At 39.7% G+C, this 21,193-nt stretch overlaps 2 protein-coding genes across 4 annotated transcripts in view; one reads left to right on the forward strand and one right to left on the reverse strand.

Moving 5' to 3' along the window:
* Nucleotides 1–18,677, reverse strand: part of NCBP1 (nuclear cap binding protein subunit 1) — a 38,007-nt gene extending 19,330 nt beyond the window's left edge. Inside the window, exons 1-9 of one of the 2 annotated variants that reach the window (XM_069576112.1) lie at nucleotides 18,127–18,677; nucleotides 10,135–10,223; nucleotides 9,483–9,583; nucleotides 7,558–7,714; nucleotides 5,419–5,526; nucleotides 4,943–5,064; nucleotides 3,935–4,004; nucleotides 3,250–3,465; nucleotides 418–515 (exon numbers count right to left, since the gene is read on the reverse strand). In XM_069576112.1, the coding sequence (XP_069432213.1) occupies nucleotides 418–515; nucleotides 3,250–3,465; nucleotides 3,935–4,004; nucleotides 4,943–5,064; nucleotides 5,419–5,526; nucleotides 7,558–7,714; nucleotides 9,483–9,583; nucleotides 10,135–10,223; nucleotides 18,127–18,160 (995 nt within the window). In that variant the 5' untranslated portion in view covers nucleotides 18,161–18,677. The remainder of the gene's footprint in view (nucleotides 1–417; nucleotides 516–3,249; nucleotides 3,466–3,934; nucleotides 4,005–4,942; nucleotides 5,065–5,418; nucleotides 5,527–7,557; nucleotides 7,715–9,482; nucleotides 9,584–10,134; nucleotides 10,224–18,126) is intronic. The other variant, XM_069576113.1, reaches the window with a different exon arrangement.
* The window catches only part of TSTD2 (thiosulfate sulfurtransferase like domain containing 2), a 28,777-nt gene continuing 25,874 nt past the window's right edge, over nucleotides 18,291–21,193 (forward strand). The window contains exon 1 of one of the 2 annotated variants that reach the window (XM_069576115.1): nucleotides 18,291–18,649. The gene's annotated coding sequence lies outside the window, so the exon portion shown is untranslated. Of the gene's footprint in view, nucleotides 18,775–21,193 lie in introns of both variants that reach the window. The other variant, XM_069576114.1, reaches the window with a different exon arrangement.

Below are 21,193 nucleotides of genomic sequence, written 5' to 3' on the forward strand. Positions count from 1 at the left end.
ACTTTCCAAGGTTTTAGAAAACATTAAAAATAAACTTTTCCAAAGCTTGATGTCTAACTGCTAGGAAACAGAGCAAAACCATTAGTATTCATTTATTCCTGCAACATTTATCCCCAAAATAGCTTGTCACTCAAATTAATTTATCCAGAACATATGGAAAATATCCACATAAAAGAGCAGGCATCCTACGCATAACACTATAAAGCACTACAGTACTACACAGCATCCAGAAAAGTACTATTTGAAGCTGAAGTGCTGCCAGAAAGCAAGTCAAGTGTTTTCGAAATTGGTCATAGTGAGCCGGAAACCAGGAAGAGGAAGACTTTCTTACTCTTAACATGTATTTTGCTCTTTCTAAATCATTAAGATTACTACTTTTTTGCCACACTAGTAAAAGTACCATGAAAAGCATCTTACCAAGTCTTCCTTTCCTTCCAATGGGACTTAATGATGCAGTGAAGATTCTCTTCTATTACAAATCTTTCCACTGAATGACTCCCTGGCATTACAGGACCCTGGAATCAAAACAACAGCTATATACTACAGGGCCAGACAAAATAGTTTTCATTTCTTTAACAAAATATATGAGAGCTTATTATGTTCCAATACTTTTTATATTGGATGCTGAGAATAAAAGTTTACAAGTGTGAAAGCTCTGTATTTCAACAGATTTTACTTCTGTGTTCCCCTACCTACAAGAGAACTAGAACATCAGTTATAGTTTTTCTTCTACCTGACACTACTATCTCTGCCCACCTCAAGTCTTAAATGATTAAATCATTAACTTAAATGCAAACTTTAATTTTTTGTATATTGTTAGTCCTTGATTTAGTTTTTTACACAATGAGACTGGATTACTTCCATAAAAAACATGGAGAGGGGGCTTCCATGGTGGCTTGATGGTAAAGAATCCACCTGCCAACGCATGGGACATGCGTTCGAGCCCCGATTCAGGAAGATCCCACGTGCCGCAGAGCAACTAAGACCATAGCTACTGTTGTGCACCACAACTACTGAGCCCAAGCACTGGAGCCCAGGGGCGGCGACTACTGAGTCTATGTGCTGCAGCCACTGAACCCTGCACGCCCTGGACTCTGTGTTCCGCAACAGGAGAAGCCACTGCAATGTGAAGCCCAAGCACTGCAGCAGAGGAGCCCCCACTTACCGCAACTAGAGAAAAGCTTGCACAGCAACAAGATTAAGCACAGCCAAAGATAAAATAAATTAAAAATAAAACTGGAAAAAAACAAACACATGGGGGGGGGAATTTTAAACACTCTGTAGACATAAAAAATCACATACATGTTAGAAGATATCCACACTGTGTTTTTCTTTTTTTAAAAAACACACACATGGAGGGGGGGAAATTTTATTTAAAACACTATGTAGATATAAAAAAATCACATATATGTTGAAAGATATCCACACTGTGTTGTTTTTAAAAAGGTTAAAGAACACTATCTACGTATTGTTTAATTTTTAAAAATATGCATAGCAAACAGGTTCAATGCGTTTATTTTTATTTCCTTTTTTAGTGACCACTGTAGACTTTTAATGGTGACTTTTACTTTACTTTATAATTTCTAATCAAAAAAGAAAAACAAAATTTTTTTTGAAAGACCAGAACTAAACAACCAAATCCTCTTAAGATATCTTGTATATTTAAGCTCTTCTGGCAAAGGATGATGGGCACATCACAGAGGCAATACCAATTACAAACAGTACAGGAGAGGCAGATTTTGATGTCCTAATGTTCCCTTTGCACAAATAAATAACCTAATCACAAAGATTCTAATCGTCTTATTGTAAAGTAGACTTCCAATTACATACACCTAATTAGACCATTACATAAAGTTGACTAAAGCATTTTATTATATATGGAATACTGCAAGTGGGTAGCAAGTTGATAACTCTGTATTTATAACCGATTACCCTGGGTTGGGAAGATCCCCTGGAAATGGCAATCCACTCCAGTATTCTTGCCTGAAGAATTCCATGGACAGATGAGCCTGGCAGGGCTACAGTCCATGGGGTTGCAAAGAGTCAGACATGACTTGAGCAACTAACTAACCCATTACCCAACAACTATTAACTCTAAGATAGAATATACATACACTAAAATTTCACTGATCAAAAGCAACTTTCCATAGAAGAGAAGAGAGAAGGCGGGGGAAGAAAACTCAAATTTGACCTTAGGTGGTAATACGGGTTCTTACGCCAGTGGTTCTCAACCAGGGGCAATTTTGCCCCTAGGGGAACATCTGGCAAACTCTGGAGACATTTTTGGTTGTCACAACTGACACGCTACTGGCACCTAGAAGGCAGAGGCCAGGGAGAATTCTAGGCATCAAACAATTCATAAGACAGCCTCACAACTAAGGATTCCACAGCCCCAAAGATCAATTGTGCTGAGGTTGAGGAACTCTGCTCTATGCTGACTGGAACGTACAAGCAACAGGTGTGACAGAGAGCCTTGTGGGCTACAGTCCACGAGGTTATGAAGAGTCAGGCACGACTACACCACCACTACCACATGGCACTTTAGTTAGGCGAGTTTCTGTTCAGCACCAATCCAGTGATCACTATGCTTGCTGCTTGGGTGTTAAAGTTAACAGTCATTTAAACACAAAGGCATAAAGTAAAGCATAGTTAAAATGTAAATTTTTATACTAAATGTTATTATCAAACGTATACATTTTTTAATCTGCTAAAGGATAAAGGCTATCAACAACTTGACCTCATAATAAAAAAAATATATATTTAAGAACTATAAAGTCAGCTTATACTTATCTTTGGGATTTTTAAACACTACTGAGCACTTACCATGTGTCATATATCTCTGTATACCTTATGTGTGTATATTAACAATTTAATCCTCATTACAACTTTGTGAGCTATATACTAATTATTATTCTATTTAGGAAACTAACGTAAATAACTCACTCAAGATTGCACAGCTGGGATATGCCTAAATCGGGATTAAAACCCAAACCAACCTGGCTCTTGAACCTAAACTTTTTGATTGTACACCACGCTGTCTCTTCATTTATACAAGCTAAATATGATTTCTTACATAATGAGGTGATTCCATTCACTGAATTAGACGTTAACCTCACTGCCACTGACCCTCTCAGACAACAAATGACTCAAAATTGAAATGTCCTGCAGGCATAATTCTAACAAGATGAAACCGTAAGTACAACATAACACAGGCCCTTTGAAAGAAACCTCTGCTGACCATGCACATACCTCAGGATCATCTGTGTAATCAAACATCCTGAAGATGACCCTTGGCATTGGGTACACCGAGTCTTCTGTGTGAGGAGGTGGTGTGAATGGAGGCAGGTTGTGCTGCAGTGCTTCACACAGGATGCTGTCAAAGGCAAGATAAGGTCTTAGGATGTGCCGCTCCTGCCAGCGATCCTTTTTCAATTTCTGAATCTGGGCCCAGAGGCAATCTAAATACTAAAGACAGATTAATTTTTAACAATTAATAGATATTTGGAGGCTAGGTGAAATAACATTTTGACTAGACAAAACCAAAAATCTACTACTTTCTAAAATATAGGGTACAAAAGCAAGCTAACTTATTAAACACATTACAAAAGAATAGTGCTATGTTTCTGTACACGTTTTAATTACTTTACAAAGTCTGTCTGGGGCTGTTATATCTTATTTTTTCAAATTGGGCATTTAAGTAAAAAATACATCAACTCTATGATATCTGGAATCCCACAGAATAGGGAACGTTCTAAGGACATTCTAATATTTATTAAAAATACACTATATGCCTAGGGCTATGAGGAGCTGAACCCCTGATATGAAGTGTGAAAACATAGCTATGGTATACAAATGGGATGACTGGGTATGTCAGAGATTAAGAATCTACTCTGACTGTGCTTGTATCTATCACAAGAGACGAAAGTCAATTTACCTCTTCTTGCGGATGTGGTTTCTCTGCGGTCCATACTTGTAACATGGGTACATGAGTCTTTTGGCGTCTTCTAAAAGTTAAAATGAAAACCTACATTTAGGTTTTTAAAAACATGAAAAGATGTTCAGTTGCTTTCATAATTAAGAAAATGCAAATCACAGGAGTGAAACATTTTAACCTGTCAAACTGTCAGATGGCAGAATCGTTGATAATGTATTGTACTGCCAAAATGTAGGCAAATACAGTTTTGAAAACACTGCTGGCAGAAGGCTAACTGATAAATAATCAATCACTTTAGAAGAGATCTGGAAGAGTAAAATCTCTTTGGAAGGCAATCTGACTAAACAATCTATCAAAATTAAAACTGTTAAGACACTTCAACCTAGTAATGCCATTTCTAAAAATTCACATAACCCACAAACACATTTGCACATGTACACAAAGACATACGTACAAAGATATTCACTGAAACGCAATTTAAAATAGCCAAAGACTTGCAATAGGCTCAATGTCTACCAACAGGAAACAAATTAAAGAAATTATGGTACATTAAATGAGTTGAATACCATACAGCTGTTAAAAGAATGAGGTAGAGCTAAATATTTTACACAACAAATCCAAACTGTATTAAGGGGGGAAAAGGAAGTGTGCATAGAAGAACAATCTGTATACTGGAGCATCACTTGTATAAAAGGAGAGAAGGATATATTCAAATGTTAGAACATTCACACTCTTATTTTCATTCTTCTTTTGCAAACATGTATATATTATTAAATATAAAACTACAACTTTTGAAAAATATAAAACATTTAAAAAATATTGAAGGTAGCTTAGTGTAATGAGAAAGCAAATTTTTATCTTTAGACTTCTTCAGCTTTATTTGTAACTATGTAGATATTAACAATATCCAAAGAGGTACCTATTAATAGAAAACCAAACTTAAAACAGAATTCCCTGGGCAAAACCTTAAGGGGACACAAAACCATTACCATGCTGCTGTGCCCTTACTTAAGATAGCTTTCAGTGCTGGCAAAGATTCGGTCCATCTCTGCATCTTTCTTTTCATACAACTCCTTTCCAACCCAGGGCAAGGACGACAGAAACGCATACACGTACCAATCCCGTCGCACCTGAAGAAGTTTTTAAAAGGTGCCTTTAAGATAGGTGCTAGTGAAGTTTCATTCACATCATATTTATTCCTGAATGAAATCCTATGGACACTATTTATAGGGCTAATGAAGACGTCGGCTCATTCAGAGCATTTTCAGATATATTAATCTTATTAGGCAGAATCATTTAACTAATATACATATGTCATGAGGATCGACCATTATGCCAGTTGGCTTAACTTTCAGATATTAAGAATTTATAATGTAATATCTATTAATCTGTTTTTTTTGTTTTTTTTTTTTTTTGCTAAAGGGCTATTAGTGAAAAATTCCTCATACCATATGAATGAAATCCAGCACAAGGGGTTTTCTTACCTGAGGCACATCTTCTTCCTGAGTTACACTTACAAAATTTTCAAACATAGCAACCATTGATGGGGCAGCAATGACATGACAGTTCACAAGATCAGACAGAAAACGGACCTATTGGGAAAGCAATTTCTATTAAATCTAAATGTCCTTTATAATATTTATAAAACAAGCATTTTACCCAAGGACCAAATCTAGGCCACTACCTGTTTTTTAAGGAACTTGTAAATTAAGAATGGTGTTTTAGATATTTAAAGGCTTGGAAAAAAAACAAAATAATATTTTGATTCATACAAATTATATGAAATTAAATTTCAGTGTCCACAAATCAATTATTACACAGCCATGCTCATTTGTTTACATGTAGTCTTTGGCTGCTTTTGTGCTCCAACAGCAGAGCTGAGGAGCTGTTAAAGAGACTATATGAAGGACAGGAATCTGCATGTACAGCTTTACATTTATACCAGCCCAGGAAGCCAAAGTGAAAGTCGCTCAGTCGTGTCTGACTCTTGGCAACCCCATGGACTATACAGTCTATGCAGTTCTTTAGGCCAGAATACTGGAGTGGGTAACCTTTCCCTTCTCCAGGGCATCTTCCCAACCCAGGGATAGAACCCAGGTCTCCCCTATTGCAGGCAGATTCTTTACCAGCTGAGCTACAAGGGAAGTCTACTACACTAGAACCTAAACTGTAATATTCTAGCTACTACAACCAATAATTTTTGTTTGGTTGAGAAAAATTTTCACTGGACCACAGAAATGGAAACAAACAGAAATTTATTGGGTGTCCTTTGTGTGCCACCGCTAAGCACTATTAAAGTCTCTGTCAAACGGGAGCTCATAGACTAGTGGGATGTGCACAATCTTGACCCAAAAGGATGACTCCTATACTAGAAGATAAAGAAAAAGTGCTCTAGAAACAGGGATAAAGGGAGTAAGGGAAAACATCATAAAGTAGGTAACAATCAAACTAGGTCATGAAGAATCAATAAAGTATCCTCAACTGGAGAGGCTTCTAAACAGAGAGGTTCAAACACAAGGTGTGTTCAGGGACCCACAAGTAATTCTGACAGAGCTGGGAATATATGGAAGGCAAAGAGAAACAGACAGGGGCAACCATGATGGGTCAAGCTAATGAAGTTTGAACTTAATCTTATAGCCTAATCAGTGTCCAACTCTTTTGACTGTATACTCAGTAGAAAAGAATTTGATCACGTACCTTCAACACGCATATATATTTATTCCTAATATACAGAGGCCCACTGTCTACACATATTAATAAGGCTGTCAGTCTAAACGTTACATGTTAATAAGGCTTAATTCCATTTCCATTTAGGAAGGCATGAACTATACTAGAGGCCCTGGAGACAGAGAAGGGACAAACTGGAGAGAAATTTATGAGATAGAACTGACAGGGCTTGGGGACTGCTTAGAGTATGGCAAAGGGAAGACAAAAATCAATGTTCAGGTTTTTGGGTAGCTATCCAGTAAACACCAGCCACTTGTGTGGGTTGGGGTGAGGACTGAGAAAAGGAGGTATGAATAATGTATTAATTTAGGAATAAACGTTCAGACAAGTTTCCTTAGGGCTACCTAGGAAGCATCTGGAACATAGGTCTGCAGCTCAGGAGAAACGCTGGAGCAGGAGTTAAAACTATAGTGGGGAGGGGGAGGGTCATCAAAATAAAGGTAGTTTACAAAGCTATGAGAATGGGAATGCTTTAAAAGAGAATATTTGAAAAAAAGTGAAGTGAGGACAGAATTCTGAGAAACACAGAAATTTAAAAGGGGCAGAGGAAGCTGACCCAGAAAAAGGAGCCTGAGAAATAAAACACAGGTGGCAGCAGGAGGTCGTGAAGAAAGTGGTACAGCAGAAACCAAGAGCTAAGACGTGTAAAGCATCATTTATTATAAGGAGGTCAATCTGGATTTAAAGTTAAAAGAAGCCGTATCATTGGATTTGGTAATGAGCTCTGTATCTTTAAGAAGAATGGTTTCAAGAGGGCAGCTGTTATGGTGAGTGGAGAACTATATTTCAAGAGAAAAGATAAATTATTTGGTTGCAGCTCACCTCTCTCCTCCATTCCAACGCTAAGTTCATAACATACCAGAAACCTCCCAAAAGTCAAAAGGCCAAAAACTTACCAAATATACAGCTTCATTAAAATTGTTTGATTTCAATGATTCTTTCAGTTGGCGAATCATGGCTTCTACAAATTCTCCACCGAAGTTGTAATTCCTGGCATTCAGTAGTCCAACTAATGTTGTATAAATGGTCAACTTCTCAGGTAAAAGACGTGCACTGATTTCAGAAGCCAGTACAACAAGAAGATCCAAACACAACAGCATTAAGTTGCTGAATTTTATACTATATAATTTTTTAATCATTTTATTAACTTTAGAAAAGCATTACATTTAACTATTATTTTTAAAACTACTTCGAAAAAGGCATAAATATTGAGGAGAGTTGTAGACAGAGCTACCTCAATGTTTTCACTTTGATTCTATCAGTTAATCCTAGAGTTAAAAGAAAATAAAACACTCTTAACTGTGAAGTCATCAAATTAAAATAGATAAAACTCTAGACTAGCTTTTCTTCCAATATGCTTAGTGGAATTGAATGGCAGATTTACAGAAAATGGTTTCTGTGGTAAAATACCTAAGAATTGTTGAATGAAACAAATGTTTTTTAATACAGAATCATTAAGGGGGAGACAGAGCAATCAACATTCTAAACTCAGCTGACCAAATGTCATGGGATCAGAATTCCACTTTGAGAAACACTATTCTAGTTCCTTAGAAAAACTTCAGAACTAATGCCAGTTCCTATTAAACTGTTGAATTTTTAACACAATACTCTAATAGAGTAAGATTTCTTTACATCTCAATTTGCTTACTCAAGTGTGTTAATCTTCATTAAAATTATTTGCAAAGTAGAGGATCACAGTAATAAATTTTTGAAAAAAAGCAAATGTTGATCCCTAATTTAGGCAGCCTTTAGCAATTAGCTCAAAAAGAAAAGCGAATGGGAACTCATGATCATTCAGATTCTCTTAACATTTTTTGCATTTTCCCAAGGTTCCTAGCAGTGTTAGGGATAATTCAGGCCATCTCAAAGTCATGGGTTCCAGAGTTTAAACATGAATCTACTCCATTCCCATAAATGCTTTCAGAACAGAAAGAATCTATGGATAACTATAGCCAAGTTATTTTTCTTAGTAGTTTCCTAGTGTGAGGACATGTCTTCCTGAATATTAATCGGATTCCTTCAAAAAACTGTATCTGAATTTATTTATACTTTATGAGAAGTTAAAAATCGACCTATAGTTTCAATCTGTGGGTATACTTGTAAATTTAAAAACTGAGTTGTAGGCAATTTTAGACAAAAACATTGTTTTAAAATAACTGAAATAACAACGAAGTCACTTTCATAATGAAGACTCTTTTATCCAGAAATCATAGCCACTTCTTTGCAAAGCATACAGTTTAGAGTAATCAATGTCTACTTGAGTGATAAGAAGTCCAGATTGCTAATTCCACTGTTGGGAGAGACTGTTTCATGATCTCACATGAGACTTTCCCACACTAATGTCCACAAATTAAGTGCTGATACGCATTCTAGCTAACCTAACTCAGAGAAAGATTATGCCTATTATGTCATAGCTCCAAAAGCATCTTCAGCCTTCTAGAAGGGCTAGTACTTGAGTGACTGACTAGTTCTCAAATTTGTTTGATATTACTGATTACAAATATAAATTAAACTCTATTATATACATTTAATTGTATGTGCTTAAAAGAAGATTGCTAAATGTGAAGTTGTCTGCTTTCTCACTTAAAAAGCAGTCAACTCAAATGAGTCTAAGGATTCAAGAAACAAAAAAAAATGCTCAATTTTCATGTTATTAATCTCTAAGAGTTCACCAAAGGGCCAAAGATCATTTCATCTGACAAATTCCCCATGGAATGAAACCAGATGATATGGAACATAAACACATCTTCCGAACATTCCCAAGCATTTAAGAGTAGATAATACATTATCACCTGGATTCATAAATCTTTTGTATACATACACTGTACAAAGAAGCCTTAAGATCTTGCTCTTGTAATTAGGAAGATCAGCTTCCAAAACACCAGCCAAGCCTTCCAGGTTGCTCTCCAAAGAGCAGGCACTCTGTAGAGGATAGGATAGCATATTAAATATCTATCAGGTACCCAGCAATTAGTGCATTAAAATTTTCCAGGTGATGATAAAAAAGTTACACATAAGGCACTCTGACAGTTTAGTATAAATAAATTCAGGTTGTTATTATTCTTTAGAAAACCCTGTAAAGAAAACAAATGAAATTTAAAAAGCAGCGTAACAAGTATTAGAAGTGGGAGGACATCCCAGGCTCTGCCTACTGATACTTTTGTAACGAATTCACTCATTAAATGACTGGGCAAACTACCTCAAGTATCCAAATGGTCTTCATTTGCAAATTGAGCAGACTGCTTTCTAAAGTCTCCTCTAAGACTTAAATTCCATGAAAATTACTAAAAACATTTAACTCTTAACTATCTGCGTTCCAAAGCTTTTAATATGCACCTACTTTGGGATGCAGATGCATGGCCATACAAAATTTGACCACAAGTTAGACCATCAAGTTTTCAGATGCAGAATTAATCAAGCACAGTCAATTAACACTCTAAGCCCATCACAACCTGTACCTATTTTGATCATACCTTTTCTCCTACTTTGCATATTAAAGATTCCAAGTGATCTTCAGTTTCATTTGCATCAGAGGTCTTTCTCCTTTTGTGAGGTTGTCCCCCTGTTTCAAGAATGTAAAAAAGTGAACATTACAGGATGAATCTGTTACCAAAAACTTTAACTTTTTAGTGCTATAATCTTTCCTACCTGAAGCCCTACTGTTTACATACAGCAGAAGTGCTTAGTAACTCAGACAAGGCCAGATACAATCAATAAACAAGGCTAGACACAACCAACAGTCTCTATACCCTGGGGCATCATAACTCCAAGAGGCATTATTTAAGTTCTGTGAGAATACTGTCCCCACAGAACTATGCAATGCAGCAGCCCTGTCCACTTCTTGGATAGGTAGCAAAGGTGCCGTATCATGCTAGTCACTAGCAGTGAGAAAACTCCCTATAACACTCATGCATGGCTGTTCCCATTCTTTAAGGGCTTGAGTTGTTTAATCATCCTCAGTCGCTCGTTCCTAAAACCTGTCAGTGTCAGTAGTACTCATTATTCTAATAATGAAAATTATGTAAACTGATGAAATATGGGTATAAAAACCAAGCTGAACATTTGCAAAGACTTGATGAGGGGGTAAGCTTTTGTTTAAAACCAAAAGAAGAAGAAACTTCAAATGATGGGAAAGGAAGCATAAAATATTAGGACTAGTTTTACAAAAGTTTCTGAGCTCTTAAGTCTTCAGTGAACAGTTTTGGTTCTATAGACCATAGAGGCACTAGGGTCTGGTTTATCCCAAACAAAGAGAATTACAATCGGCAGACATACTCAAAAAAATGTCCTGCGCATGATATCAAATAACTGGTGAGGAAGAAAGTACATGATTGTCATCCTTAAGTACTGGACGATCAATCATTTAGTCTTGGTGTTAGTGATCTCTTACCATTTTGTCTAAAACCTCATACTCTTACCTCACATCCTTTTGTAGAATAATATAAGGCTGAAAAAATTTCAAATACTAGTGTTAAATATGAAAGATGATGCTGTTGCTACACACAGTGTTGGCCACTCTCCCAATATAATTCAATTTTCACTTCCACCAATTAAATTATTAGGACAACAAGCAAGCAATAATCTGTAACTCTACCAGGGATCAGTATTAATAATGAAAATCTGCAGATATAGGGTCACCCAGGACCAAGTTATATTTTTAATCTCCAGACTTGTACAGCCAGAGGAACTGAACCATTTTTAGAGTTCACAACTACTTACTTGCCACTGGAACATCTGACAGTAAAAAAAACCCCAATGATTTCCATAAAACACAGCACCTGGCTATTATAAGATGGAGTGTTAAAAGCTTTTCCAATGTCTGACATGATCTTCAGGTACCTACCACCTGAACACAAGCTGATTAAAAGAAGCAAAAGGCAAAGGAGAAAAGGAAAGATATATCTGTCTGAATGCAGTGTTCCAAAGAATAGCAAGTAGAGAGAAGAAAGCCTTCCAAAGTGATCAATGCAAAGAAACAGAGGAAAACAATAGAATGGGAAAGACTAGAGATCTTTTCAAGAAAATTAGAGATGCCAAGGGAACATTTCATGCAAAAATGGGCACAATAAAGGACAGAAACGGTATGGACGTAACAGAAGTAGAAGATATTAAGAAGAGGTGGCAAGAATACACAGAACTATACAAAAAAGATCTTAATGGCCCAGATAACCACCATGGTGTGATCACTCACCTAGAGCCAGACATCCTGGAATGCAAAGTCAAGTGGGCCTTAGGAAGCATCACTACAAACAAAGCTAGTGGAAGTGATGGAATTCCAGCTGAGTTATTTCAAATCCTAAAAAGATGATGGTGTGAAAGGGCTGCACTCAATATGTCAGCAAATTTGGAAAACTCAGCAGTGGCCACAGGACTGGAAAAGGTCAGTTTTCATTCCAATTCCAAAGAAAGTCAATGCCAAAGAATGTTTAAACTACTGCACAATTGCACTCATCTCACATGCTAGCAAAATAATGCTCCAAGCTAGTCTTCAACAGTACGTGAACCAAGAACTTCCAGAAGTTCAAGCTAGATTTAGAAAAGGCAGAGGAACCAGAGGTCAAATAGTCAACATTCGCTGAATCATAGAAAAAGCAAGGGAATTCTAGAAAAACACCTACTTCTGCTTTATTGACTTTGGGTGGATCACAACAAACTGTGGAAAATTCTTAAAGAGATGGGAATACCAGATCACCTTACCTGCCTCCTGAGAAATCTGTATGCAGGTCAGGAAGCAACAGTTAGAACTGGACATGGAACAACAGACTGGTTCCAAATTGGGAAAAGAGTATGTCAAGGCTGTATACTGTCACCCTGCTCACTTAACTTATATGCAGAGTACATCATGCAAAATGCCAGGCTGAATGAAGCACAAGCTGGAATCAATATTGCCAGGATTAATATCAATAATTTCAGATACACAGATGACACCACCCTTATGCCAGAAAGCAAAAAAGAACTAAAGAGCCTCTTGATGAAAGTGAAAGAGGAGACTGAAAAAGTTGGCTTTAAGCTCAACATTCAGAAAACTAAGATCATGGCATCCAGTCCCATCACCTCATGGCAAATACACGGGGAAACAATGGAAACAGTGAGAGACTTTATTTTCTTGCGCTCCAAAATCACTGCAGATGGTGACTGCAGCCATGAAATCAAAAGACACTTGCTCCTTGGAAGAAAAGCTATGACAAACCGAGACAGCATATTAAAAAGCAAGGACATTACTTTGACAACAAAGGTCAATCTAGTCAAAGTTATGGTTTTTCCAGTAGTCATGTCTGGATGTGAGAGTTGGACTATAAAGCTGAGCGCTGAAGAATTGATGCTTTTGAACTGTGTTGTTGGATAAGACTCTTGAGAGTCCCTTGGACTGCAAGGAGATTCAACCAGTCCATCCTAAAGGAAATCAGTCCTGAATATTCGTTGGAAGAATGATGTTGAAGCTGAAACCCCAGTACTTTGGCCACTTGATGTGAAGAACTGACTCATCAGAAAAGACACTGATGCTGGGAAAGATTGAAGGCAGGAGGAAGAGGGAAAGACAGAGGATGAGATGGCTGGATGGCATCACTGACTCAATGGATATGAGTTTGAGCAAGCTCTGAGAGTCGGTGATGGACAGGAAGCCTGGCATGCTGCGTTTCATGGGGTCGCAGAGAGTCGGACAGGACTGAGTGACTGAACTGAACTGATTACCATCTAAATGGAGTCAGTGTAATAAAAGGCCACAGGGCGAAACACTGTGTGCTTTGACTCCCCAACCCCTCAGTGATCATTAGGATCTAGTTTAAGTAATCACCGAGTATAGTTTGGAAGGGATAAAGAAAAAAAAAAAAAGCATGCAACATAACTGTTGCAACATATTCCTGAAGATACCCGTCTGTGTAAAGATGTGGACATGTGCAGTATCACGGTATCAGTGACCCTGAGTCTCTAGTATACATCAAGCTGAAGGCACAGAATCTGCATAAAGGTTCCACCACCCAAAGAGCCAAACCCGACACAAAAGGACTTCTATTTTCAGAATTCATTCACTGAAAAAAATTGCATATTTGAAGGAACATTTACATAAGCTATCAGCCAGGACATTAAAATAGCCGTATCCAAGAGCAATGGTTCTCAACTAGGTTGGATTTTGTCCCCCAGGAGCCACCTGGCAATCTCTGGAGACATTTTTAGCTGTCACATGGGGGGAGTGCTACTGGCCTCCAGTGGGCAGAGGCCAGGGATTCTACTAAACATACCACAGTTCAGAGAACTCCCACCAACAAAGAATAATCCAGCGCAAAATGGCAGCAGTGCTGATGTTGAGTAACTATGTTCTAGGGAGCAGAATACACTAAATGTTCTTCAGAATCAGATTCCAGTAAGGTTAGGAGAATGCAGATGCTAAAAATTGAATCAGAACAGTTTTTTTTTTTCCCCTTTTAAACCTTAACCATTGTTCATTTCTTTCTGGCCCATCTACTTTGCTAACTCACATCCCACCTCCACACCATCTCTAAATTAACCATCCAGCTGGCCTGTTTTCAAATCAGTTTAGAATCATACCCCAGGCTTTAAAGCAGCCTCCTAGGCACTCTTGTAAGACTGAACAGAAGAAGATACTGCCGTGGGGAGAGAAGGCAGGATTTTTGAAGAAAAACTAGAAAATACAAGTATTCAGTCCTATCTCTGAACTGCAACTCTTCTTTCCTCTCTTCTTCCCACTTTTAGTATGTTTGGAGAATAAGAGGCAGAAAGTGTTAAGAAGTAGAAGATGCCTGACTCTCAACTGATACTGGAGAGACTATAAGGGGGAGGGGGACTTAACAGACACCATGTGAACTCACACACAGTAATAGGATACTGAACTCAAGAGAACGTGGGCAAGATCACAGGCAAGGAGAATAAAAACTTAATGAATAAAATTTGTGGAATCAGCTGAATATTTTCACCTATCCTCAAGAAAATATACCTAAGGTAGTTCACAAAAGAAGAACAGATTTTATATTAACAAGTACCTAAGTAGAAGTTTTACAATGGAAATTAAAGTTACACATTAGCACTTCATTCTGACACCCTTGGTTAGTACAGGAGAAGGAATTCTCTATTAAAACCTATCAGAAAAAATCTTAATAAGCCAAATAATTTTCCCCCCTGTAAGGTGATCCTAATTCTATATGGATACATTATACTACATTATTTTATATCCTTATTTAGAATTTACATGCATTACAAAACATTTTAGACCCACAAAGTGGAAACAAAAACCAACTAATGTGAAAGAGAAAGTAAAAAAAACCAACAAGAGAAAAGGGAAAAGTAAAGGTATAAAAGTCACTTCTGAAACAAACTATACTCTTCCTCAGAGTAACAAACCCCTGCACTTCTATTTATTTTTTCTATAGTTAAGTATCAATTTAAAAAAAGAGTTACATTCTAAAAGGTAAGGATCTAATACTAAGTAGCTTAAAAGGGACTAACATGGGGTTTTGGGCCAAGGTTATGGACAATATAAATACTGTCTTACAAGAATAAAACAATACATCGAACAGCTACTGTATGCATATCCAGAATAATTGAAAAGCTTCAGATATTCTTAAAAAGAGTCTAAGGAAGGAGTCAGTTTTAGCACTGGACCAGTATCCACACACATTTATTTCCATTTTCATTGTCTATAAATCCATCTCCAGGTGAGCTTCATGGGTATAGCCTTGGATCCTGGACTCTGAAGTCTCAACAGATACAGTTTTAAGTTGTATCTGTGAGCTGATCCTCCCTTACCTCTCTGACCTCATCTCCTACAACTCTCCCCCTTTCTCACTCTACTACAGCAACACTGGCCTTCTTGCTGTTTGAAGATGACAAGACTATTCTAGCCTTAAGGCCTTGGCACTCAAGGCTCCCTTTGCTTAGACTACTGCTTTCCCCCACTTTTTAATTAATCAAATGTAAATACACCCTCACCTCCTGCAGGTTTTTGATCAGATGCCATTCTCAGTGAGGCCTTCACTGACAAACCAATACAAAACAGCAACTCCTCCCTGACAAGAGCCCTACCCTCTTTAACTGGTTTTATTTTTCTCCACCATACTTAACACCATATGATACACTGTATTTACTTGATTGTTCTCTGCCTGTAAAAGTGAGACTGCACCTTTTATCGTCGACTGCTGTACTGCCAGGAGTTAGAACTGTGCCTGGCACTGTTAAATATTTGTTGAATAAATTACTGTGTCTAGTCAAGCACACAGAGAGTCATGGCAGTTAGGGACTGGTAAGAGCTGACAATAATCCAGAAATGCTTAGATGCATCTATTTAACACAACAAAAATTTGGCCTATTTTAAAATAGCCTTCTATAATACTTAAGTTTTCAAAATTTCTGGTTTAAAAAAAAAATTTAGTAGGCATTTAACCAAAAGAAAGTTACCTAAAATATGTGACTCAGATCACCATTTAGAATAAACCCTAGCTGATGATTACCCAAATTGTGGCAATTTACGAAAGCTCCAGACTTGGTGTAGTATCTAAGAGGGGTTATAAACTGCCCTTCAACTACTAAATTATTTATAGTAAACGCTGCTTAATTAACTCCTTATTTTGTTTTGTCTTTATTTATTCTGAGATTTCTGCACCAAATGAACAGTGATTTAGCTGCCAGAAGCTAACTCCTAAGAACGTTATACCAGCATCCCAATAACCAAAGCAAAAGTTGTTTTTCTACAAATTTACATCCAATTCTCCAGGATGCCCCTTGGAAAGATTTTCTCTCCCTTTAGGGATACCCTAGAAAGGAGATGATGAAAGAGTAGAGAAAGCATGAGAAGAACAAAGACAATGGGAAGAACTTTAAAAGACCCAAGTTCTCCAAATCCCAAGCAATGACTTCCAGGAGATTAAGTTAACAAATCAGATACAAAGCACACGAAAACTATTTTCTGTGCCCTGTATGTACATTATGTTGTGTTTAATAAAAATCAAAGATACAGCATAGGAATACCTGTGTAATGTAACTCTCGACTTGCTTTCACTGGTATCTGGGCACTGCTAATGCTGTCTCCATGTTAACTACACTAAAACTGTAGACCTCAGGTGTGAGGTGAGCAGGCTGGGGTAGAATATCCTCCCAAGCCAAGCTCTAGGAGAAATCTGATACACTATTAAAACTAAGTGGGGGACATCCCTGGTGGTCCAGTGATTAAGACTGAGTGCTTCCTCTGCAGGGGGCACAGGTTCAATCCCTAACCCTAAGATCCTTATACCACGGCCAAAAAAAGAGACAGCAACAAAACCCAAACCAACAAACCAAACAAAAAACCTTAAATTAGTGGGATTCTGCTCCTACCCCTAAGTTACCCCAACATTCAAGGAGAGAAAAATGTCAGTGGAGAAAATTAATTCAATTTTTTTTGTTCTGTACTTTTTATTAGAGTCACCATCTGCCAATGATTATCAGCTCTTAAGCATTATCAGGTGATAAAATACACATCTTCACGAGCAATTAGTTACATGTGTTACCTCTCACAAAACCAAAAGGTTCGTATCATTATTTCTAAGTTAGAGAGTAAGGTTTAAAGAGGTAATATAACCCAGGCAAGATCACAAAGTAAACAGCAGGGTCTGGCTTTGAAAAGTCCTCTGATTCCAAAGTCTGGCCTCTTAACCACCAAACTACACTCTTCTCGAAGAACAATACCCTAAACTATTAGTAACAATAACTGTTAGGTTTTCTGTTTGTTGGATGTGTTTCTGTTTCTTGACTGATTTTTGCAAGATAAATATCTTTTCTATTTTTAGCTAGCAAAATTATTCTTGGTTTTTATTACGATGGCAACTCCATGATCCCCATGAGCTCAACCATCCAAATGGTTGATCGAAATCTCTAGGAGCTCTCCAGTTAGTCTTCCAACACTCTATTACACGAGGGAACTATGCTTACAGTCAGCTCAAAATGTAACACAACAATCTACGTACATCTCTTTCTTAAGAGACCTCTTGGGTGTGGATAAGACCGATTTCTTTCCCTATCGCTTGGAAGAAGGCAAGACGACGGATGACGGGAACAGGAGAAAGCTCAGATCGGGACTCAGCAGATCTCTCATCTTTTGAGAGTCCTTTTTAAGTGCAATTTGAGGGTCAAAACGAGACACTGGGTTGAATAGGTCCCTAAGAAGCGGAGGCACAGACACAGGTGTAATTCCCTGCTCGGCGATGCTAAGAGCCAAATTTTGAAGAGTTCCTAGGGACCGGGGTCCACCAGGCCTCCCCGTGGCCAACGACTGAGGAACTGGGACCGGGGGAAGCAGGGGCTTTCCCAAAGTTGCCCGGCCGCACTCCCGCCGTGCCACCCCCCTTCTCTACGCGGCTCCCTGAACGCTCCCAGAGGAAGGGCTTCCCGTCCCTTCTCTCGAGACCCGAACACCAGGGAAGCCAAACCTCCGCCCACCTGAGCGCGGCCTCGGCGGCCGGGCTTAGGGCACTCACCATCGTTCTCGTCGCTGTGCCGCCGCCGCGACATGCCGCACGCTGGTGCTCCGCGGAGCTGAGACACCGGTCACGAAGCGCGGCAGGAACCGTCAGGCCGGCGGCCGGCGGGAGGACAGCGGCGATGCGCGCGGAGTGGCCGGCGCGCAGGCGCTGTCGGTCGCGGCGGCTCCCGGAAGCACAAGGCAGGATGGCTGGATGGCTCCGCGAGCTCGGATCCAGGAGAGCCGGCTCTGGAAGCTCACCAGGCCGGTGGCTTCTGTCCAGCACGCAGCGACCCTCTCGGGTTACCTCCGCCTCTTGGCTGCTTCCTTCGCCCGCCTTCGCTGAAAGCCCTTCCGGGGCCACGCGGAGAGCACCGCCTCTTCCGCCAGGCCGAACCCCGCAGGCCGCGAGCCACGCCCGGAGGCGGGTCGTCTAGGAGGGACCCTCTAGTCCTCGCCTCCACTTCAGCCCCTCTCTCGGGGCCTCCGCGGGGTTTTCCCGGCGGCCCTTTCGCCAACGGCCTAACTTCCGGAGCGAGGTGCGGTACGGCGTTCCTTCCTAAATACAGAAGGGGGCTGGGAGTGCGAGGGCTGCGAGCGGTGGCAATTGCTAGGCGGAGACTGCTCGGTGAAGAGAGATCTGAGAAAGGATCAGGACGGGCGGGTACGTGCTCATCTTTCTCCCACTTCCCGGCCTTTGCCGGCTGGGGAAAGCTGGGCGGAGAGATTAGGCCAAGCCCGGAGCGCGGGGTGAGGCCGGGGTGCGAGGCGGCTCCAGCGACCCGGGGACAGAAGGACCCTCCGAAGCGTGAGCCAGCTACTCCAGGGTTACTCTCTGGCCGTCATCTGATCTCTCGATCCTCTGACTTGTGGTTTAGGAAAGAACGAGTGATTGCTTTAGTAACGTTTTCAATACTTATCGTGTACCTCCATACGTGTATTTGAATATCCCTCGCTCTGACATCTCTGGTGAGCGCTATGGCTGCGTATCTAACTGCCTGGTCCTTAGCCATATGAAATTTTCACATCTCTGAAATGGAACTTTTGTTTCACTCTCCTGGCCTAATCTGTTCTTCCTTCAGTTCAGTCGCTCAGTCGTGTCTGACTCTGCGATCCCATGAATGGCAGCACGTCAGGCCTCCCTGTCCATTACCAACTCCTGGAGTTTACTTAAACTCATGTCCATCGAGTCGGTGATGCCATCCAGCTATCTCATCCTCTGTCGTCCCCTTCTCCTCCTGCCCCCAATCTCTCCCAGCATCAGGGTCTTTCCAATGAGTCAATTCTTCGCATGAGGTGGCCAAAGTATTGGAGTTTCAGCTTTAGCATCAGTCCTTCCAATGAACACCCAGGACTGATCTCCTTTAGGATGGACTGGTTGGATCTTCTTGCAGTCCAAGGGACTCTCAAGCGTCTTCTCCAACACCACAGTTCAAAAGCATCAATTCTTCAGCGCTCAGCTTTCTTCACAGTCCAACTCTCACATCCATACATGACTACTGGAAAAACCATAGCCTTGACTAGATGGACTTTTGTTGGCAAAGTAATGTCTCTGCTTTTGAATATGCTATCCAAGTTGGTCATAACTTTCCTTCCAAGGAGTATGCTATTGTTCCATGTCCAGTTCTAACTGTTTAAATTTCATGGCTGCAATCACCATCTGCAGTGATTTTGGAGCCCCCCAAAGTAAAGTCTGTCACTGTTTCCACTGTTTCCCCATCTATTTCCCATGAAGTGATGGGACCAGATGCCATGATCTTCGTTTTCTGAATGTTGAGCTTTAAGTCAACTTTTTCACTCTCCTCTTTCACTTTCATCAAGAGGTTCTTTAGTTCATCTTCACTTTCTGCCATAAGGGTGGTGTCATCTGCATATCTGAGGTTATTGATATTTCTCCTGGCAATCTTGATTCCAGCTTGTGCTTCTTCCAGCCCAGCGTTTCTCATGATGTACTCTGCATATAAGTTAAATAAGCAGGGTGACAATATACAGCCTTGACATACTCCTTTTCCTATTTGGAACCAGTCTATTGTTCCATGTCCAGTTCTAACTGTTGCTTCCTGACCTGCATATAGGTTTCTCAAGAGGCAGGTCAGGTGGTCTGGTATTCCCATCTCTTTCAGAATTTTCCACAGTTTATTGTGATCCACACAGTCAAAGGCTTTGGCATAGTCAATAAAGCAGAAGTAGATGTTTTTCTGGAACTCTTTTGCTTTTTCGATGATCCAGCGGATGTTTGCAATTTGATCTCTGGTTCCTCTGCCTTTTCTAAAACCAGCTTTAACATCTGGAAATTCACAGTTCATGCACTGCTGAAGCCTGGCTTGGAGAATTTTGACCATTACTTTACTAGTGTGTGAGATGAGTGCAATTGTGTGGTAGTTTGAGCATTCTTTGGCATTGCCTTTCTTTGGGATTGGAATGAAAACTGACCTTTTCCAGTCCTGTGGCCACTGCTGAGTTTTCCAAACTTGCTGGCATATTGAGTGCAGCACTTTGACAGCATCATCTTTCAGGATTTGAAATAGCTCAACTGGAATTCCATCACCTCCACTCGCTTTGTTCATAGTGATGCTTTCTAAGGCCCACTTGACTTCACATTCCAGGATGTCTGGCTCACGATCACACCATCGTGATTATCTGGGTTGTGAAGCTCTTTTTTATACAGTTCTTCCATGTATTCTTGCCACCTCTTCTTAATATCTTCTGCTTCTGTTACCATATCATTTCTGTCCTTTATCGAGCCCATCTTTGCATGAAATGTTCCCTTGGTATCTCTAATTTTCTTGAAGAGATCTCTAGTCTTTCCCATTCTGTTGTTTTCCTCTATTTCTTTGCATTGATTGCTGAGGAAGGCTTTCTTATCTCTCCTTGCTATTCTTTGGAACTCTGCATTCAGATGCTTATATCTTTCCTTTTCTCCTTTGCTTTTCGCTTCTCTTCTTTTCATAGCTATTTGTAAGGCCTCCTCACACAGCCATTTTGCTTTTTTGCATTTCTTTTCCGTGGGGATGGTCTTGATCCCTGTCTCCTGTACAATGTCACAAACCTCCGTCCATAGTTCATCAGGTACTCTATCAGAT

The sequence above is a fragment of the Ovis canadensis genome, chromosome 2, assembly GCF_042477335.2.
Source record: "Ovis canadensis isolate MfBH-ARS-UI-01 breed Bighorn chromosome 2, ARS-UI_OviCan_v2, whole genome shotgun sequence".
Classification (NCBI taxonomy): Eukaryota; Metazoa; Chordata; class Mammalia; order Artiodactyla; family Bovidae; genus Ovis; species Ovis canadensis.